General features: G+C 54.9%; 1 protein-coding gene across 3 annotated transcripts in view; it reads left to right on the plus strand.

The window, feature by feature from the left end:
• Positions 1-596: 596 nt before the first annotated feature.
• The window catches only part of STEAP3 (STEAP3 metalloreductase), a 49,314-nt gene continuing 31,922 nt past the window's right edge, over positions 597-17,988 (plus strand). Inside the window, exon 1 of one of the 3 annotated variants that reach the window (XM_058715492.1) lies at positions 597-750. In XM_058715492.1, the coding sequence (XP_058571475.1) occupies positions 657-750 (94 nt within the window). In that variant the 5' untranslated portion in view covers positions 597-656. Of the gene's footprint in view, positions 751-5,934; positions 6,065-12,521; positions 12,949-17,988 lie in introns of those variants that run through there. The other 2 variants (XM_058715494.1, XM_058715493.1) reach the window with 2 other exon arrangements.

Here is a 17,988-nt window from a genome sequence, read left to right on the forward strand (position 1 = left end):
GCCCCCCTCCGTGGCTCACCTCCCCTCTGGTCACACTATATGGACTGCCCCTGCTCTGCCCTTGCACCACGCCGGGCCCAGTCCTTGGCACTAACGGGGGTCACCGAAGACGTGCTGGCCATGGCCCGCAGGAGCCTTCCACTTAGCAGGGCAAAGGTAGTGGAAAGATGCGGGAGTCAGGGAGACCTGGTTCAGATCCCAGCTCTGTCGCTTCTTCTGGGCATGAGGTCACTCTCCTCATCTGAAAAATGGGGCTGATCCCATTCGGGGATGCGGGGGCCAGGGAGGCTTACATGGAATGATTTCAACCTGCCACAGCGCTGGCCTCAAGGTGGGACCTCAGCACATGTCACTTCCCTTCCCTTCCCTTGAGAGCCAAGACCCAGGCACCAGAACTGAGCAGGTTCAAACACATCCCCAGGTGGGGGAAGGGCTTATCTTGGCCACTGACCACAGTGTGTTTGTAGATGAGCCCAAGGTCAGTGACCCCGCCTCTGCCCTGCAGAGCTGCTGCCACACTCCAGTCCTTGAACAGCCTCACCTGACTCTCTCCTCCGCCCACACACCCCCTCCCTGCCCCACCCCTCGCACTGAGCGAGCTGAGTGCAGATACCCCACCTGGGGACCCAGCGGCAGAGGGAGCAACACATGGAGAGATGGCTACTGAGGCCTCTGCTGAACCGCGTCCCCCCGCCCCAGCCTGCAAGGAGGCCCCTGGCACGAAGGACAGTACCTTGCACTGCCAATCAGGTGAGACGTGTGCATGGGCACAGAGGTAGCAGGGAGGGGCATGGTGTGAGCCCCCTGTCATGATTTCCCCGGCTGTGACCCCTAGCTGGGTGGGTTTTCTTTCCTCCGTAACACCCAGCTGATGTTCGAAGGCACATCCTTCTCCCTACTCCTCTGTTCTCTCCTCAAAATTCTAGTAGAGGACGTGCCATGACCCTGCTCTTGCCATGAAAGGGTGACCGCCGTCAAGGGGGAGAGAGGACTGGCCACTAAGGCACACGGATGTTTCCTATTCCTTTCGCCTGCAGAATTGGCTTTTTCCAAAAGCAACTTAGGATAGCTTCGAGCGAAAAAGTTTACCGATGCGGCTGATCGTCAACTTGACACAAAAAATCATGGTCTAGGGGAAAATACGTGAATATGCGTCTGAGTATCCTGGTCCCCACGGTAAAGGGAGAAGATCAGTTACTGGAAAGGAGTAAGCGTACTCATCTTCCATTTCTCCTCTTGGAGTTTTGTATAAGAGGCATTGTTGTGAAGGACAGAGTCAGTTACTCCATATTTATACAAATTCACAAGCAGATTGCGTCAGCCTATTTGATGACTCATAAGAGACTCTGAGAAAGCAAAGGATATGGCGTTAAAGTGCCGCACAGTAAGGGTGAGAGTGTTGTCTGCTCAAGGTTTCTGATCCTCCGCCTTGGCCCTGGTGTTCAAGGAGTTGCTGGTTTCATTTGTCCCAGTCCTTCTCAAACTTGAACATACCCATAAGCTCCGGCGGATCGGGTTGAAACGTACTTCTGATTCAGGACTTCTGGGGTGGGCCTGAGACTCGGCAGTTCTAACCCCCCACCCCCACCCCTACCCCCAGGCCATCACATGCACCACGTGTGGAGCAAGGACTAACTAAAACCCAGACTTCTCCAGTTGTGTGCCTTTGCGACCTCCCCGCCCACAACAAAGGCAGTGTAATGCTACCATAGGGCCCATTCTGGGCCCACCGAATGCTCCTACATTCTCATTGGCCATCGGTGGTCTAGTCACAAGCCAAGACACTTCATCTTACACAGAGTTAAGTACCTACTAAGTGCTAGTGACTCCCTGAGAGGAATGGTTTCTCCTGCCCACCCCACCCCCAGTCGTTAACCCCCTCCCCTTTTATTAGCATTTGCCTTTAGAACCTTCTCCACACTCTCGTGCTGGCCAGTGTTAAATCTCCTGTGGATATACAGCTCATTTCACTGAGCTCAGAGGGCTTTTCCTCTTGGGAAAGCCCATGTTTCAACATGGACTCTGGAAGAGTCTGGAAGAGACTGGAAGAAGGCCAGTCTCGGGGCTCCTGGGTGGCTCAGTGCAACTCTTGATTTCGGCTCAGGTCACGGTCTCACGGTTCGTGAGATCAAGCCCCCGAATCCGGCTCTGTACTGACAAAGTGGAGCCTGCTTGGGATTCCCTCTTGCCCCCTGCCCCTCCCCCACTCTCCCTTTCTCTCTCTCAAAACAAACAAATAAACTGAAGAAGAAGAAGGAAGGCAGTCTTACACCAGAGTACCAAGTTCTGGGGTGCAGGGGTGGGGGTCCCAGTGCCCTGTAAGCCGCGCCTTACAATGTCACACGATATTGGTTCAAAATAAGGTGCCAAGTGGAAACAGTCTGTAAACTTAAATCCGAATTGCAGCCTCATTCCCTCAGTCACGTCGGAGAGCAGCTCTCTGTGCCCGGAGGCTGGGAGGACAGCACTGGTGAGGAGCGCCCTCCCTGGGTCTGTAGCCCCGGCCCAGCAGGACTAGGTCCAGGTGGCCTGGCCCGCAGGCGTCAGAGCACATTGGGCACATAGCTTCTCGTGGTCATCTCCTCATAGTCAATTAGGGTGTTTATTTTGTGAAATGGATGGGCTCTGTCCTAGCCTACAGATGCCGGATCGATCCAAGAAGCTGAGAGTGCACAACGTTCTTCTCTCTGGCCCAAGAAGGCAATGCACTTAGATTCTCTTCCTGGATACTGTTGTCTTCCTAGCCCAAGGGCTACCCTTGTCTTCAGGGGAAAAGGCTACCTCTGGAGGCCGACACCAGGGGCTCTGTAAAGAGAATATGTAGCAGCTCTAGGCCCAGACTTCCAACAGTGCATATACCAGGTCTGTCCCAGAACCATGCTAGCTCTGGGGAAGGCAAAGGAGGTGCTCGGGAGCCATGGGGGAAGCTTCCCAGGGATGCTGAAGGAGGTGAAGAAGGGTGAGAATGGGGGTACCTTCACTCAGCAACCCTGTGCCAGGCACTGTTCGAGGTACTGGAAATGCAGCAGTGAATGAGGCAGATGCAATTCCCCGCCCTGGGCAGGGGGGGGGGGGGGAGGCTCGCATTTCTGTGGGAGGGGACAGTTAATGAACAACAAACAGGAAAAGTGTGTTTGATAGCACGTTAGGGAAGAAACACTTTGCATCCGACTTCGGATCAGGCCATGATCTCACAGTCCGTGGGTCTGGGCCCCACATCAGGCTTTCCGCTGTCGGCACAGAGCTGGCTTCAGATCCTCTGTCCTCCTCTCTCTCCGCCCCTGCCCCACTCACATGCGTGCTCTGGGGCTCGCACAGGCTCTCTCTCTCTCTCTCAAAAATAAACATAGGGGTGCCTGGGTGGCTCAGTCGGTTAAGCGGCCGACTTCGGCTCAGGTCATGATCTCGTGGTCTGTGGGTTCGAGCCCCGCGTCGGGCTCTGTGCTGACAGCTCAGAGCCTGGAGCCTGTTTCAGATTCTGTGTCTCCCTCTCTCTGACCCTCCCCTGTTCATGCTTTGTCTCTCCCTGTCTCAAAAATAAATAAAACGTTAAAAAAAAATTTTAAAAATAAACATAAAAAACAAGAAAGAAATAGGGCAAGGTACATGGATGATGGGACGATGGGGTAGGTCTCACTGAGATAATATTTCAGCTAGGAACTGAGAGAGGGAGAGAGGGCCATAGGGACAATCAGGGTCCAGGCAGAGGGAACAGCAAGGATTGTGGCCTGTCTGAGGACCCTGCTGAATCTATCTGAGGAAAAGGGAGGAGGCCATCCTGGCAGGATGGGGGTGAGTGGGAGGGGGGGAGCAGAGAAGTAACAGGATCTGCCCAACATCTTGCAAGGATGGCTCTGACTGCTCTGCCCTTGGCCTGACCAGACACGAGGCCGACGCAGAGGAGGTGCTCAGCCAATGCCAACATACCATCCTCTCCCCTAGATCAGGACAGAGCTCATCTGCTTCCAAAAGTTTGCCTCCCCACCCCCAAACATTCAGGAAACATTTCTTGAACCCTCATCCACACCGGACCCCGTGCCAGATAAGCTTCCACTCAATGTGCTCCCAATCCAGGGGGAGACGGACAAGCAAAGCGCCAAAGGCCAACAGGGTGGGTGATGTCTGTCCACTTAAGGGCATTCAATTACCTACGCCCCGACCCTTTCAGGCCCCTGGGTGTTCTCCCGAGGAAGCGCATGCTTAGGACATTCCTCCCTCTATAGCCCTCTGCCAGGCCAGCCTTCACCTCTCCAGCTCATGGGGAGCCCCACAAATAGCCCCACCAAGTGTCCTTGGAAGGATGCTGGGCAGATCCAAGGGTCCTTCCAAGAATGGCAGAAGACCTCTGAGTGCCTCCATTTCTCAAGCTCAGTCTCCTCGTGCCGTCCGCTGGCATTGCAGGAAGGATGCTCAGAGATGGCCATCAGCCAGATACTTAAAAAACACCTAGTGCGTGGGGGTCACCAAAGGGGGCTAGGAACTGGTTCCTATCTTCCCAAAGTTTATAACCCACTGCAGCAGCGACCCACCATCCAAGAGCAGGGACCAGGCATGGGGCACCTGGGTCCCTGGCACATGGAACACTGTGTGGTATGGCAGGATTCCCTGAGTGTTGAACGGAAAAGGGACCTTTGAGAACTGCTGCAGGAGCTCAGTGGGTGTTGCCTTGGGGTAGGGCGGGGCAAAAGGAGGTGCGAGAGGATCTGGGTCTTGGGGCCTCACAGTGAGAGCAGGGACGCAGGGTATTCTAGGCAGGAGGAAACTATGGAGGCGGGGCAGGCTCTGGCTCTCTGGGGCGGATCTCAGAGGGGGGTGGGGGTGGGGAGAAGAGGCCCTTCATAGCAGCCTTCCCACCAGGAGGAGGTTGCGATTCTGCCTCTTCACCCCTCTATTGTGCTCTTTGGGGTCCATTTGCAGGGCTCAGCCCCTTGTGTCTGACCTAGGGGCTCAGATAACTCTTCCCCAGGGCTTATCTCCCCGCCCAGCTTGGCTCCCGGGAGTAATCAGAAGCTCCTTATCAGGAGCTGAAGGAGTATGTCCCCCAGACATATTCTAGACCGAGTCCCAGGGTCTGGAAACCCCCAAGTCAGCCTCCCAGATGACGGACCTTAATGCCAACAGTACCCCACCTAACCAGAGCACTCTCACCTGTAAAGGGAGGGGAATAAACCAGCAGCACCTGCTGTGAAGTCGCAGGTGAGAAAGGGCTTCAGATGGGAGCATCTCTAGAAAGATACCCCTAAGGTATTCTCGCCTTACAGCCACCCACATGGGGGAAGGGAGGCCAGCAGACAGTGTTGGGGGCCACCCTTCTCAGGGGCAGGGGATTGTCTGGGGGCCCAGCAAGTCAAGACAGGAAGGCAATCTCCATTGTCCCCAGCAGCTCCTCCCAAGGGTCCTCCACAAGCTCCCAGGCCTTGAAACCTGAGGACTAGGGGCAAGGACCAAAAGGCTGCCCAATAAGTGGACAAGGGACAGAGAAATGCCAGGACCATTGTGCCTGGATGCTGCTTGCCTTGCTGAGAAGGGGCCTCTCTCTATTGCCTGCTTCCACTGCAAAAATGACGGAAGCAGGATCCAACCTGACACTTTGGTCTCTTACCATCTGTGCAAACCCGACCTACCACTCACCCCCGGTTATAAAATGGTAATGGATTTGAGGTGTCCCTCCGGTTAAGGAAGCGGGACACAGAAGTCACCCTGCTCTGCGCGCCCTCATTGTCCTGGTTAAGTGGTGGCCCGGGAGTTTTGCACACTTGAGCCCCGGCAGGGAGGAGGATCAGGAAGGGGGCGGGCTGGCTCTGAACTTCGGGCCCGGGCGGAGGGCCCTAGGGCACCACCGCCCGGCTGCAGGGCCAAAGCACCCTGCAGCTCCCCGATTGCGCTGCTGGGGGCGGCGGCTGAGGCTGATTAGCAGGGGCGGGCTGGCGGGCGGCCACCTCCCCCGCAGGTCCGGCCCCGGGGGCGGGCGGGGCGCCGGGAGGGGAGGAGCCTCCGGGCCGAGCCACCGCCTCCAACGCGGACCTTCAGCCGCCGCCGCTGCTCCGAGCGGCGCGCCGGATTGGTGAGTGACCCCCTCCGCCGCGTTTCGCGGGGCTGTGGGCTGCGCCCTGCCTGGGACCCCCCACCCCGCCCCGGCGGCTGCCCCCGCTGCACCCCTGCGCCACTGCCGCTCCGAAGCCGGGCGCCGCCACGCGTCTGCGGGCGACCGGGGCCGCTGGGACCGAGCCACGTGCGCCCGGCGACAGAGAACCCGGATCCCCGGTCCTCCACTGCGCGCCTGCCTTCCCCGGGGACGCCAGCCGCGTGCGCGGTGCCGGGAGACTGGGCCCGGGGACGCCCTGTCCGGGGCGGGACTAGGGAGAACGCGCGTCCGGACCCGGGTTGCAGCCTTGCGGACCGGCCAAATGCTCGGGTCCTCGGTCCCTGAGGCTCCGGCCGGCGGGTCTCAGGGAAGGGCGGGGAGCGGTGGGCGGGACCTTCCCCGCCAGGCCTCCCAGCCGCTTGTCGGCCCCAGAGGAGCAGGCCGACCGGGGCCGGGCGCCCGACCTTGGACTGAAAGGGGCCAGGCTGACTAGTGCCTGCCTCTGGTCACGAGCTCTTGCCTGGGAAACTCAACTCTCCTGCCTATTTCCCCGAAATGTGGGGGCAGGCTGCCCACAGGGGTGTGGTTGGAACTTTGGGCGCTCTGGGTAGATGAAAGGTACACTGAGCTAATGTCTTTGGGGCCCAAGAGGCGGAAACCACGGAGAAAATGTAGGCAGGTCCTGAAGAAGCCGTGGCAGAGGGCACCGAAAGGCCTCCCAGGTGTCCAGGGCCGCCTCTGAAACAGACTCTGGGAAGTGGGGTTCTGGAAATAGCCCCAGGGAAGTATTTCTATCAGAGTGCAGTGATGATATAATTAATAGCGGACATTTATTGTGCATTTATCTGTGCCAGGCAGCTTGCTACGCATGCACAGTCCCAGTTAATCCTCAGGCCAGGAAGGCACGACTGTCATCTTGTTACAGATGGAGAAACTGAGCCCCAGAAAGCATGGCTATTTGGCAAAGATACGCAGGTAGCAAGTTGCAGAAATAGGGATTTGTACACAGATTTATCGGACTTAGAAGCCCAGAGCCTGCCAGTGAGACCGACAGGCCATGTTCTCAGAGGTGGAAGCCCAAAAAAATGCAGTGATGGGGTCCAGGATATCCACAAGGCCAAAAGGGTCTCACAGGGGTGTGCCCCCTCAGCCACCTGCATGGTTTGTTAAAAATACAGATGCCTAGATCCCATCCACCGGCACTGTATCAGAGTCTGCATGACCCTGCACCCAGCCAGAAGCACCTGGAGGACTGAGACTGTCTTACCCATCTCTGTGCCTGTCTCTATACCCGGTGGCCTGGGGGAATGGGGAGAGGGGTGATGGGGAGCTGGGAGCATGTGCTTGATCATTGTCTGATGGAGAAATGGACTTAGCGGGGCATCAGTGAGGTATAGAAACTTTCCTGAAGGAGGTTTTGAATGATGGGCAAGTGGCCTTAGCCAGGCAATCTAGGAGGAAGGCCTGGAGTGACCTCAGAGCCAGCCCAGAGCTCATTCCAGGCCACCTGTTTACTAGGAGGTTGGACAGCCAGTCCCAAGCCTGCTGAGCTCCCCAGGACCTGTGGTCACCCTGGGATCACAGATGTGCCCTCTTCAGTTCATTTCCCTTCCTTGCCCCCTGGCCCTTCCCTCCTTGTGCTTATCAGAGTATTGGGCAGGGCTCCAGGTAATTAAACAGTGAGAGTTAAGGACTATAGTCCAAAGCTGCGCACCTGAGCCCTGGGGGGGGGGGGGGGGGGGGGGGGGGTCAGGCAGCTTCAGCTGCCTCACAGTAAGTGAGAGCCCCTGGCTTTGCAGTCAGATGGAACCGAGTCTGAATCTCAGCTCTTCACCATGTGACCTTGGCCAAGTCCTCAGCTCTCCACACTTGCTTCTTCATCTACCTTGCTAAGGGACGCTGCACTTGATATCTCTATAAGACAGTGACAATAATACCTGCCTGAGGGATTAGTTGTGTGAAGTGATGAGTTTTAGGAGTGCAAAAAATATCAGATCCTTCCCTCTTCCCCCAGGATTTGAGTGTTAATCAGCTGGAGACCTTCTAGGCTCATTGCTCTTCTAGTCCGAGCCCCCTCAGTTCCCTAGAAAAGGTAGCTAAAGCCCAGAGAGTGGCCTCCACATCCTCTTCTATGTTTCAGAGATGGCCGCGGGGCTCAGGCCTCGAGGCTCTCTGCTTAGTGTCCTGGCCAGTGTCTTCCAGACTGGGAGAAAAAGTCTGTGCCTCCTGCTTCGTTCTCTGACCGGCCTGCAAAAGAACATTTCAGTGGCTGGGGGTGATTTTCAGGCAGGTTGGGATGGAGCCGGGGAGCCGGGTCTGCAGGGATGTCTGGGCTCTCTGCGGCTGGGTCTACCCCTCCCTGCCCTCCCCACTGGTGTGGTGGCCACGTCTCCCTTGCCTGGGCGGTCCAAGCTTCATAAGATGAGCACTCCGTGAAATTGCTTTCTAGCATCTGGACTGAGGATGAGCCTCTTGATTTAAAACCAGGAAGCTTGCCTTTCAAACCAGTCATTAAAACCTAAAGCCGAGCTGGCTCCTTTCCTCCCTGCCGGGGGGGGGGGGGGGGGGGGGGTTGAAGGGAGGGTGTGCTTCTTTTCCCACTCATATCCTGTCCTTGCCAACCCAGTTCCGAATCCAGGAGGCTGTGGAGGTTCCAGAACTTGGAGAGGGGAACCAAGGCGTGGGGAAACCTCTCTAGGTGGTTTCCAAACATTGGACTACAGAACTCTCATTTCCTCCTGCTGCCCTCTGCAGCTGGGCCCACCAGCTTTCTGACCTGCCCAGACATCTACAGACCAGCCCTTCACATCCTTGGCATGCCATGGGCACTGCTTGGATTACACCTGAAATGACAGTCATCATCACTGAACATTCAGTTCCCCACCTGTCAGGCCCCAAGCGTGACGTATCCATAAGCACATTTGAACCTTCGAGTCTCTTAAGGAGATAGATGTAACTTTCCCAAGTTAAACACGAGACTCCAATCCGTTCTTTCCACCCCAAACTTGAGAGGCTCCTAACTACTAAGTATATCTGCTTGTCCAAATTCTGCCTCATCATTTATTCACTCAACAAAGGGTACTGAGCACCGTCTTGGTGCCAGGTACTCAAGACTGAGTCCCACTTCTGGTGGGATGAGTGTCCATGGTCATTTCTAACCCAGCAAAACCCCACACTCTCCACTTCTTTGTGTTTTAAGTTTTTATTTATTTTGAGAGAGCGAGAGAGAGCATGAGCAGGGTAGGGGGAGAGGGAGAGGGGGGAGAGAGAATCCCAAGCAGTCTCTCCACTGTCAGCGCAGAGCCCAGTGTGGGGCTCGAACTCACAAACTGAGATCATGACCTGAGCCGAAATCAAGAGACATACGCTTAACCAACCAAGCCACCCAGGCGCCCCCCTCACCCCCCTTATTTCCAATTAGAAGTGAGGGGGCTCAGCATCATTGAGTCCCAGGTCCCACAGCTAATGCAAGCCAGGATCCAAAACCAGAGACGGCAGAGGGCGGGCGGGAGCAGCCACTGCTAACTTATGCAGGATCAAAAAGGCCTGTATTGTCACTTCAACCCCCTGGGCAGAACCCCCCCCAGGTTCCCCCTGGGGTGTGGAACCCTATCACCGGAGAATTACCTGCTGCTCAGCTCTTCCCAATCAGTCCGTCCTTATAAATGACCACAGTCACCTGGCAGAATGTGCAACAGGTGGGCACTAATTGTCCTGCAATCAGGCACCAACTTCTTCCTACCTCGCCCTTTCGCTTAATGAGAGCCAGGTGGGATGGAAGCACACGTTCCTAAGCTTTCTAGAGCTATCAGATTAGGATAGCTCAGATGTTTAAACTGAAAAACAGAGCCCCAAGAGTATAATAAAATCAATCACGGGTAAATGTGAAGGGATTTGGGGGCTGGCAAACGGGCCATCTCAGTTCCCAGGGAAGACAGCGGTGTCCCAAAGCCGGCGTGCTGGGGTCTGTGGTGGCTGACCCTTTCTGGTGCTGTCACCCCCGATGCTTGTGGTGTGGCCATCAGGCCCGTGGGGAAGGTAGGCTTGTAATTTTACTGGTGGGCTTGGGAGGTGACAGTATGCCCTGCGGTCCGGGTGAGGGTCTCTCTGAAGGTGAATCATGCAGGCACACAGCGGGAAGGTGTTGGCTGGGACACGGGCCCTACAGATGGAGTCTGCGCAAAGATGGGGTGGCCTGCGGCGTCAGGAGGGTGGGCCGTTTGGAATCCGAGGGGCCTGTGCGGGGACTGGGTGACCAGCCAGGCCTGTACGTGGGATACAGTGGGCAGGGTGGGGGAGTCGATCACCACTGCCCTGTGAGTCAGCCACCAACAACCTGGGTGCAGGGCTGGGCAGCCACAAGAGGTTAAGACCAGGCGCTTTGTGGTTGGTCCCTGCAGATGGCTGCAGGGTGGCCAGAAATAAGGTAGTGGCCGGCCCTGGAAGGGAAGGAAACAGGCCGGTGCTGGGTGGGGCCGCCAAGGATTGTGTGGGGGGTTGGGAACTTCTAGCCAGGAAAGCCCTGCCCTCGCGGTGTTCCTGGATTGGAAGGCTGACAACGCTCTGTTGTGTATTGCCTCTTGGGCCTGTCGTCCTCCTGTAACCTTTGCTACAGTTCTTCTTGGATGTTTTAATCTAGCATGGCTGTGTGTGGCGAAGGGGGAGGGGGAACTCAGGGCACAGCTGAGGGCTCACTGAAAACCCCAGGAGACCAGGAACCACAGCTGACCTGGACCCCTGTGGGAACAGGGGGCGTGCTCCTGTCCACTCACAGCTGGGGGGTTTGCTTTCCAAAGAAAGTGTGAGTTCCTGACAGTACAGCTTCCTCAAAGGGATCAGAGACCACCCAGAAGCTGTGATAGGGACAGAGAGTGCTGAGCCCGCCCAAAGTACTGAATCGGGGCAGGGGTGGGGGTGGGGGGGTGAGAGGGGCCCTCTGGGACTGCCTGGAAATCTGCAGCCTAAGCTCCCCCGCCATCCCGTGTTCACTACGACCCCAATCCGTGTTCACTACCGTTTGAGAACACTGCCTGAGCCCCCGTCAGCCCAACAGGCATCTACGGGCCTCACGGCAGAATTACCGCGAGCAGGGCGGTGTGGATGCACAGGGGTGCGGGACACCAGGTCTCTGCCCTTGGAGAGCTCACAGTCTAAGTGGGAAGCTGAGTGACAATACACAGCACCACCAGGCAGCACAGGGAGAAGATTCCGGGACAGCATGCAGTGAACGGTCCACAGCAAAACACAGGAAACGTGTAAACCAAAGCCGTCCTGAGATGTGGGTTTGGGGGCTTTCATTGTCACTGTTTTGCTTAATCATCAGAACAGAGAAGGAAAGGAACCTGCCCAACGTCACACTGCTTACACAGCTGAACCTGAATTCACACCTAGGTCTGCCTACCTAGATCCTCTGTGAACACAGAGCCGGGAGAGACAGTTGAGGGGCTATGGGGGCTGGGAGGCGACCTCAGTCCCCAAGGAAGGGGGATTTGGCTGGAGAGGATGTCAAGATGTGAGGTGGAGGTAATAAGCTTTGGCAGAAGTGGGGGGGTGGGTGGCAGAGACCAGAAAGAAGGGAATGGAAAGTGAGCTAAGGCAAGGGAAGTCTGTCGGTGTGCACTGGCCGACACTGGACTTGGGAGATTCAGGAATACCCCTGCCCACAGGAGGTTTCTGGTAGAGGAGACAAGGCACTGGGCCACAGCAGTCAGATGGCCATGCAGGCGCTGTTCAGCTTGTAATAAGAGAATAAACCCGCCCGGGGCCTGGCAGTGCATATTCTGGTTATCCAAATGCCCAGGGTGACTCAAAGCTCCTGTTTTCCAAGGTCACCAGTTTTCGAACAAGTTGGAAGCAGTTGCATATACTTGTCCTAAGACTGGGCTTGGCATCATTAATGTCAATGATAAAAAAAGCCTCGAAACCTCTGACCTCCGTTTGTGCCGTCAGCCTGGCCGTCAGCCTGGCCCCCAGGGTCACTAGAAAAGCCATCAGCGGCAGGAAGGCACACACGCATCCCTGCTTTGCCCTTGGGACAATACTGTCTTCTGTCTGTGGGTCCTTCCGTCTGTCTTTCTCCACACCGTGGGTACCGACAGGCAAATAAAGGCGACCATGAAGCCTTTGTTGGCACAAAATGCTGAGAAAACCCATCACAACCCAAGGACAGCTGCAGTGATTGCAATAAATTACCCCCACAGCAATTGATAAATTGCCACTTTCTGCAGCCATTATGTTTGTCTTTGTAATCTGAAGAATAAACACACCTCTTTCTTTTTATTTCTCTTTCTTTCTCTTTCTCTTTCTCTCTCTCTCTCACTCTTTCACTCACACTCTCTCTTTCTCTCTCTCTCTCTCTCTCTCTCTCGCGCGCGCGCGCGCACGCACGCACGCACGCACACACACACACACACACACAGAGGCGGCCCACCCTGCATTGGATGACATTTATTCATTTTATGCATCCTGGGCTCTGCTGGCTGTCCTGCCTCAGTTCCTGTGGCAGAGACGCTGGAGTCTGAGCCACTAATTATTACCAGTGAGGTTTCCTCCCCAAACAGGAAGTATCAACCAGAACTGCTCTCTCCCAGCGCGCTCTGTAACCAAGCATCAGTCACCACTCCCGGGCCAGTCCCTGTGGCCAGGAGCTGGTGTGTAGGCTGAGGGGGGCAGCAGCACAGCTGTCCAAGCCCGGCAGGTCCCTCGCCTGTGAGGGTCAGCCTGAGCCCTGACTTCCAAGACAGGCTGCCCGCACACCGGAGGGAGACCAAGCAAGAAGCTGTGGCCTGGATCCCCGTGGGGCCATCAAGGGACTCATGCGTCAGATACTGGCATTGGCCAAATGTCGCATCAGCCCGTTGTGGGTAAGTCTGGTTAGGGCACAGATCCAGAGTGGCACGGGTGGTGCATGGGCCTCTCCCACCAGCACCACCAACCCCTGGTCCGCTACGGGTGCCCCAGTATCTCGGGGAGTCAGAAGAACTAAAGCTTCGTGACCTCGGTTCTGGCACCGCTCATTTGCAACTGGCGGCGAAGGGTGAGTGCGGTGAGATGGATGAAGTTCTTGCCAAAAGAAAGTGGGAAATACTATCATCTGTACGTGAAGTCAGGAACATTACTCAGAGTAAAGGGCTCGAGGGTGGATCAGACAATGCCTTCAGTTAGTGAGAGCGGCGGCTTTGTGGACTCTGGTGGGTCAAAACAAAGATGTTCGTGTTTATGATGCAATTCCATGGAAGGCTGGCTCAGTGGGAATCGTAAATTTTACTTATTGGTAACCATTTCTGGGTTGGTTTAGCACAGAACTGCAGCTCTAAGTAATCGAACCGGATTTTTCTAGAATAATTTTTAAAAATCTAGATGTTTGGAAAAAGCCCTATCAATTATTCATTCACTTCTACTTTGCAAAGCGGTATGGTGAGAAACCTCTTTTTCCTGTCAGCCTAAACTTGCACGTAGATATATTTGTGTGTGGATGGGCCTGTGTGTATGTGTGTGTCTGCCCAAGCTTTTTGTATTCTCTTTTGTAGGAATTCTCAGTCTTTCTTTTAAAAATATAATGATTTTTTTATGATGTCGAAATAACGATTCCAGGCAGTAGTACAAGAAATACAACAGTAAAATGTTTGTAAGAGTCCATCAGCAAGGAAAAATGCCCACAGAGAAAATAGAAATGTACCAATTAAGACGTGTGCGGCTCTAACCCAGCTTTTAAACCCGGATTTGAGACTGGCCTCCTCTGTCCTGTCCCCGCTGAGGTCAGCTGTGAGGGGTCTGGGGTGAGTGCCTGGACCCAGGTGGAGCCTCCTTCTTGCCTCTCAGACCCCTCAGGGAGAGGGAGATGGAGGGCCTGGGACCCGTGCTGTGGTGGTTTGGAATCCAGGATAGAGGGCAGCCCCGGATTTGCAGAAACAGCTGAGAATGAGAGGCTGGAAAGTGTGAGTCTGGGCAGCCCAGCAGGGCAGACGGAAAGGCGGGAGGAAGGGAGCAGACCACCCCAGAGCCCCATGCAGACCAGGTGACTGGCTATTATTCATGCCCCAGCACGAGCTGGCCGCCCTCACCACCCAAGAGGCAGCTTGAATGCAGGGACTCAATGGGACTCAGGCAAGAGCCAACTCTGGGACCTTAAGGAAGTCTTAACTGGACCTCAGTTTTCTCATCTGCAAAATGGAAGTGATGATAGCCTTCGCAGACCAGACCCCAAGGGTGCAAGTCCGCTGTCAGGATCTCTCTGCACTGTGAGTCCAGCCACACCTCCCAATGTCTGCTGTTCATTTGACGCCTGATTATTGCAAATGTGCCACGTGCTAGGCCCTTGCTAGGTGCTGGGCTGTGTCTGTCCCACTGCCCCTGTAAGGGAGGGTGGACCTCACAGCCCTGGGGAGGCCCGGAATTTCTACCCGATGTGACTTTAGGGGCAATCATGTGTAGGGAAGAGGGAACTAGAAGACTTCCTTTAAGCTGCTTCTATTTGCATAGCAAGTATTGCATAACAATAGATTGTTATTTCAGATTCATAAAATGGGAAAGGTTTTACAGAAGCTGTTGTTCATTTCACCGGACTGGGAATTTCAATATGAATTATATTAGTTTTACTATCAACATTTTTTGTCATTTTTTTTAATTTTTTTTAAATTTGTATCCAAATTAGTTAGCATCTAGTGCAACAATGACTTCAGGAGTAGATTCCTTAGTGCCCCTTCCCCATTTAGCCCATCCCCCCTCCCACACCTCTGTTTGTTCTCCATATTTAAGAGTCTCTTCTGTTTTGTCCCTCTCCTTGTTTTTATATTATTTTTGTTTCCCTTCCCTCATGTTCATCTGTTTTGTCTCTTAAAGTCCTCATGTGAGTGAAGTCATATGATTTTTGTCTTTCTCTGACTGACTCATTTCGCTCAGCATAATACCCTCCAGTTCCATCCACGTCGTTGCAAATGGCAAGATTTCATTCTTTTTGATTGCCGAGTAATACGCCAGTGTGTGTGTGTGTGTGTGTGTGTGTGTGTGTGTGTGTACACTACATCTTCTTTATCCATTCATCCACTGAGGGACATTTGGGCTCTTTCCATACTTTGGCTCTTGTCGATAATGCTGCTATAAACATGGGGGTGTATGTACCCTTTTGAAACAATACGCCTATATCCCTTAGATAAATACCTAGTAGTGCAATTGCTGGGTCGTAGGGTAGTTCTATTTTTAGCTTTTTGAGGAACCTCCATACTGTTTTCCAGAGTGGCTGCACCAGCTTGCATTCCCATCGTTTTACTATCAACATTAGCACATGGGAGGGGTGGTCAGGGACCCCATCACCCTCTACTCCTAAGGGAAAGTACCCACCATTGTATCTGCCAGACCTTGAATTTTGTCATTTGGAGGGAAGGGGCTTTCCAGGCAAAAAATTAAATCTGGGCCTCACCTGCCCCTGGACACCCCTGCCTCATGCAGACTGGGCAGACCATTCCAAATGGTGGTTCCCTGCTGGGTCAGAAGCCCAGAGGCCCTGGAACCACTGACCCAGCATCCCTGAAGCCCTCTTTCGTGGGTACCCACATACCAGGCTGTTCCCCGCTCTGGCTCACATCTGGTGTTTGGTTTTCCACTTTGGCCAGAGCTGTGTGAGTCTCGTTGGGTTTAAACCCCTCTGTGCATAATAAGTCTTCTGTGTGATTAAGTTTATCAAAGAGTGAAATGCCTGGCCAAGTCTGACAACCTGATCAGGCTGTGGTAGGGATTAGAAATTACGGTAGTATTTAATCACCCCGGGGTATGGGAGGGCCCGCTAGGTTCTGAGAACAGCCAGGACTCCTAAATACACTCTGCCCTCAGGCACGGAAACTAGCAGTGAAGTCATTCAAGCTGCAGACTTTAACTGAGCACCTAGTCGGTGCCAGTCCCCAGTCTAGGTGCTAGAGACACAGAAACGAGTAAGAAGTGACCCCTATTGTAGTGGGGTGACAGTGACAGATACAAAGTGTGTCCCAGAGTGCAAGATCCCCTAGGATCCGGGAGGAAGCCGGGACGTCTCCCAGGGCTGCCTGGACCAGCTTTTTGAGCTCTCAGGGGTTCTTGGCGAAGTCAGAGGTCTGCCTGGAGCCAGCCCGTGGTGGGGGGAGGGGTGGGGGGAGTAATTGCATGACCCGCCCCACACAGAGCATTTGGAGAGCGGAGGCTGACTTCCAGTGCCCTTAGGAGCCCAGAGAAAGATGCTACTGGAAGTCAGGGCCTCTCAGAAGCTTCTTTGAAAAAGTGGCCCATCAGCTGGGGAAGCATGCATCCCCAACCAAGCTCAGGAACCAGGCCAGGGAGGCAGGCTGAGCTCCTTGGCAGAAGCCCCTGGAGCTGCCCTTATTTGTCTTGGCTGCTTCTGCCCCTTTCCCTGCCTCCACACCTCCTTCTGCCCAGTAATCGGGGGCTCTGATCTCTAATTCTGCCAACCCACACAATGGCGAGGGGAGGGGGTTGGGGCGGCCACAGACCACAAGGGACCCCTCTGGCCCCAGGGATTGCAGCTCCAGGTGTCCCTGGAAAGCAAGAAGCCACCCAACCCCAGACGCTGAGGCTTGCAGATTCAGCAGCCGCCGCCTGATAGCTTCCAGCCTGGCTGGATTAACCAGCCCTCAGGGAGCTGGCTGCCCCCGCATGCCAGCGCCCTGACCTCACTGGGCAGAGATAAGCCATTCCCTGGCTCCCCCAGTGCCTGGGCATGCCCTCGTGAAAGCACTTTTCTCCTCACGGTAGGATGTAGCTGGCTTTTCCCCTAATTGCCCCAAGAGGCTAGACCATCTTCTGGCCTCCTGCCAGAACACCTCATGGGTACATAGTAGGTATTCAGGGAATAACAAACCATTTGCAGACTAGGATTGGTAGGACCATTGCATAAAACTGCACAGGATGTGCACTGCACAACTGTAGAGGTTACTGTTTACGGGGATTGCAACATTGGTGGTGCCCCCCGGGGGTCGTGTAGCATGGGAACCTAAGGGCTTACCATTTACCCTGCGTCAAGACCCTGGCCTTGGTGCTGACCGTGGGGACTTCCCCCTTCCCCCTGCCAACCAGCGCTGACCACCTTCCTGCCTATGTGCTGGCAGTGGGTGGTAATGAACCGGTCCAGTGAACACTTCTTCCTGGCCCACCTGTCAAATTGTGGTAGTGGACGAGCCCTGGGTATGAAGTCAGGCCACCTGAGTTCTTGGCCATCCAGAAAACTCAGTCCTCCCGGAAGACGTCTCCAGTCAGGGTGTTGGGGAGCACCTGAGTCACCCAGGATCTGTGTAGTTAGTTGCCCAGTGGTACCCCTCTCTTCTCCCTCAGCCCGCAATGGGCCTGATGACCCACGTGCGGGAGGGGAGAGGCCCTGAGAGCACCTTGTGGAGAGTCTGCCCCACTGACTCTGGGAGCAATGTTGCCACAGCCCTGATCCCCTTTCCGCTGGAAGGACCCAGCTCTGGGCGGGTCAGGGGATTGGAGCACATGCACCTGCCTCCCATGGCTGAGAGGAGCATGGGGAGAGAGCACTGATACCAGGGGTCCCAGGGGACAGGGAGGACTTAGGGGAGGAGGCAGGCTAAGGGCTGGGCCTGACTTTAACAACCCAGGAAAAAAGTCACATCTGGAGTGGTTCACCCCTTGTGCAGCCCCTGTTATGCTCATCTTCTGAAGTGGTCTTCAAAGTGTGGTCTTGGGAGCCTCCGCGGCAGAAATTCTGGGGATGGAGCCCAGCAGTATGTTTTGTGTTGTTTTTTAATTTTTTTAATGTTTTATTATTTATTTTTGAAAGTGAGAGAGACAGAACATGAGTGCAGAAGGGACAGAGAGAGAGAGAGAGAGAGAGAGAGAGGGAGACACAGAATCCGAGGCAGGCTCTAGGCTCCTAGCTGTCAGCAACAGAGCCAGATGCG

This window comes from Neofelis nebulosa, chromosome 2, assembly GCF_028018385.1.
Source record: "Neofelis nebulosa isolate mNeoNeb1 chromosome 2, mNeoNeb1.pri, whole genome shotgun sequence".
In the NCBI taxonomy this organism is placed as follows: domain Eukaryota; kingdom Metazoa; phylum Chordata; class Mammalia; order Carnivora; family Felidae; genus Neofelis; species Neofelis nebulosa.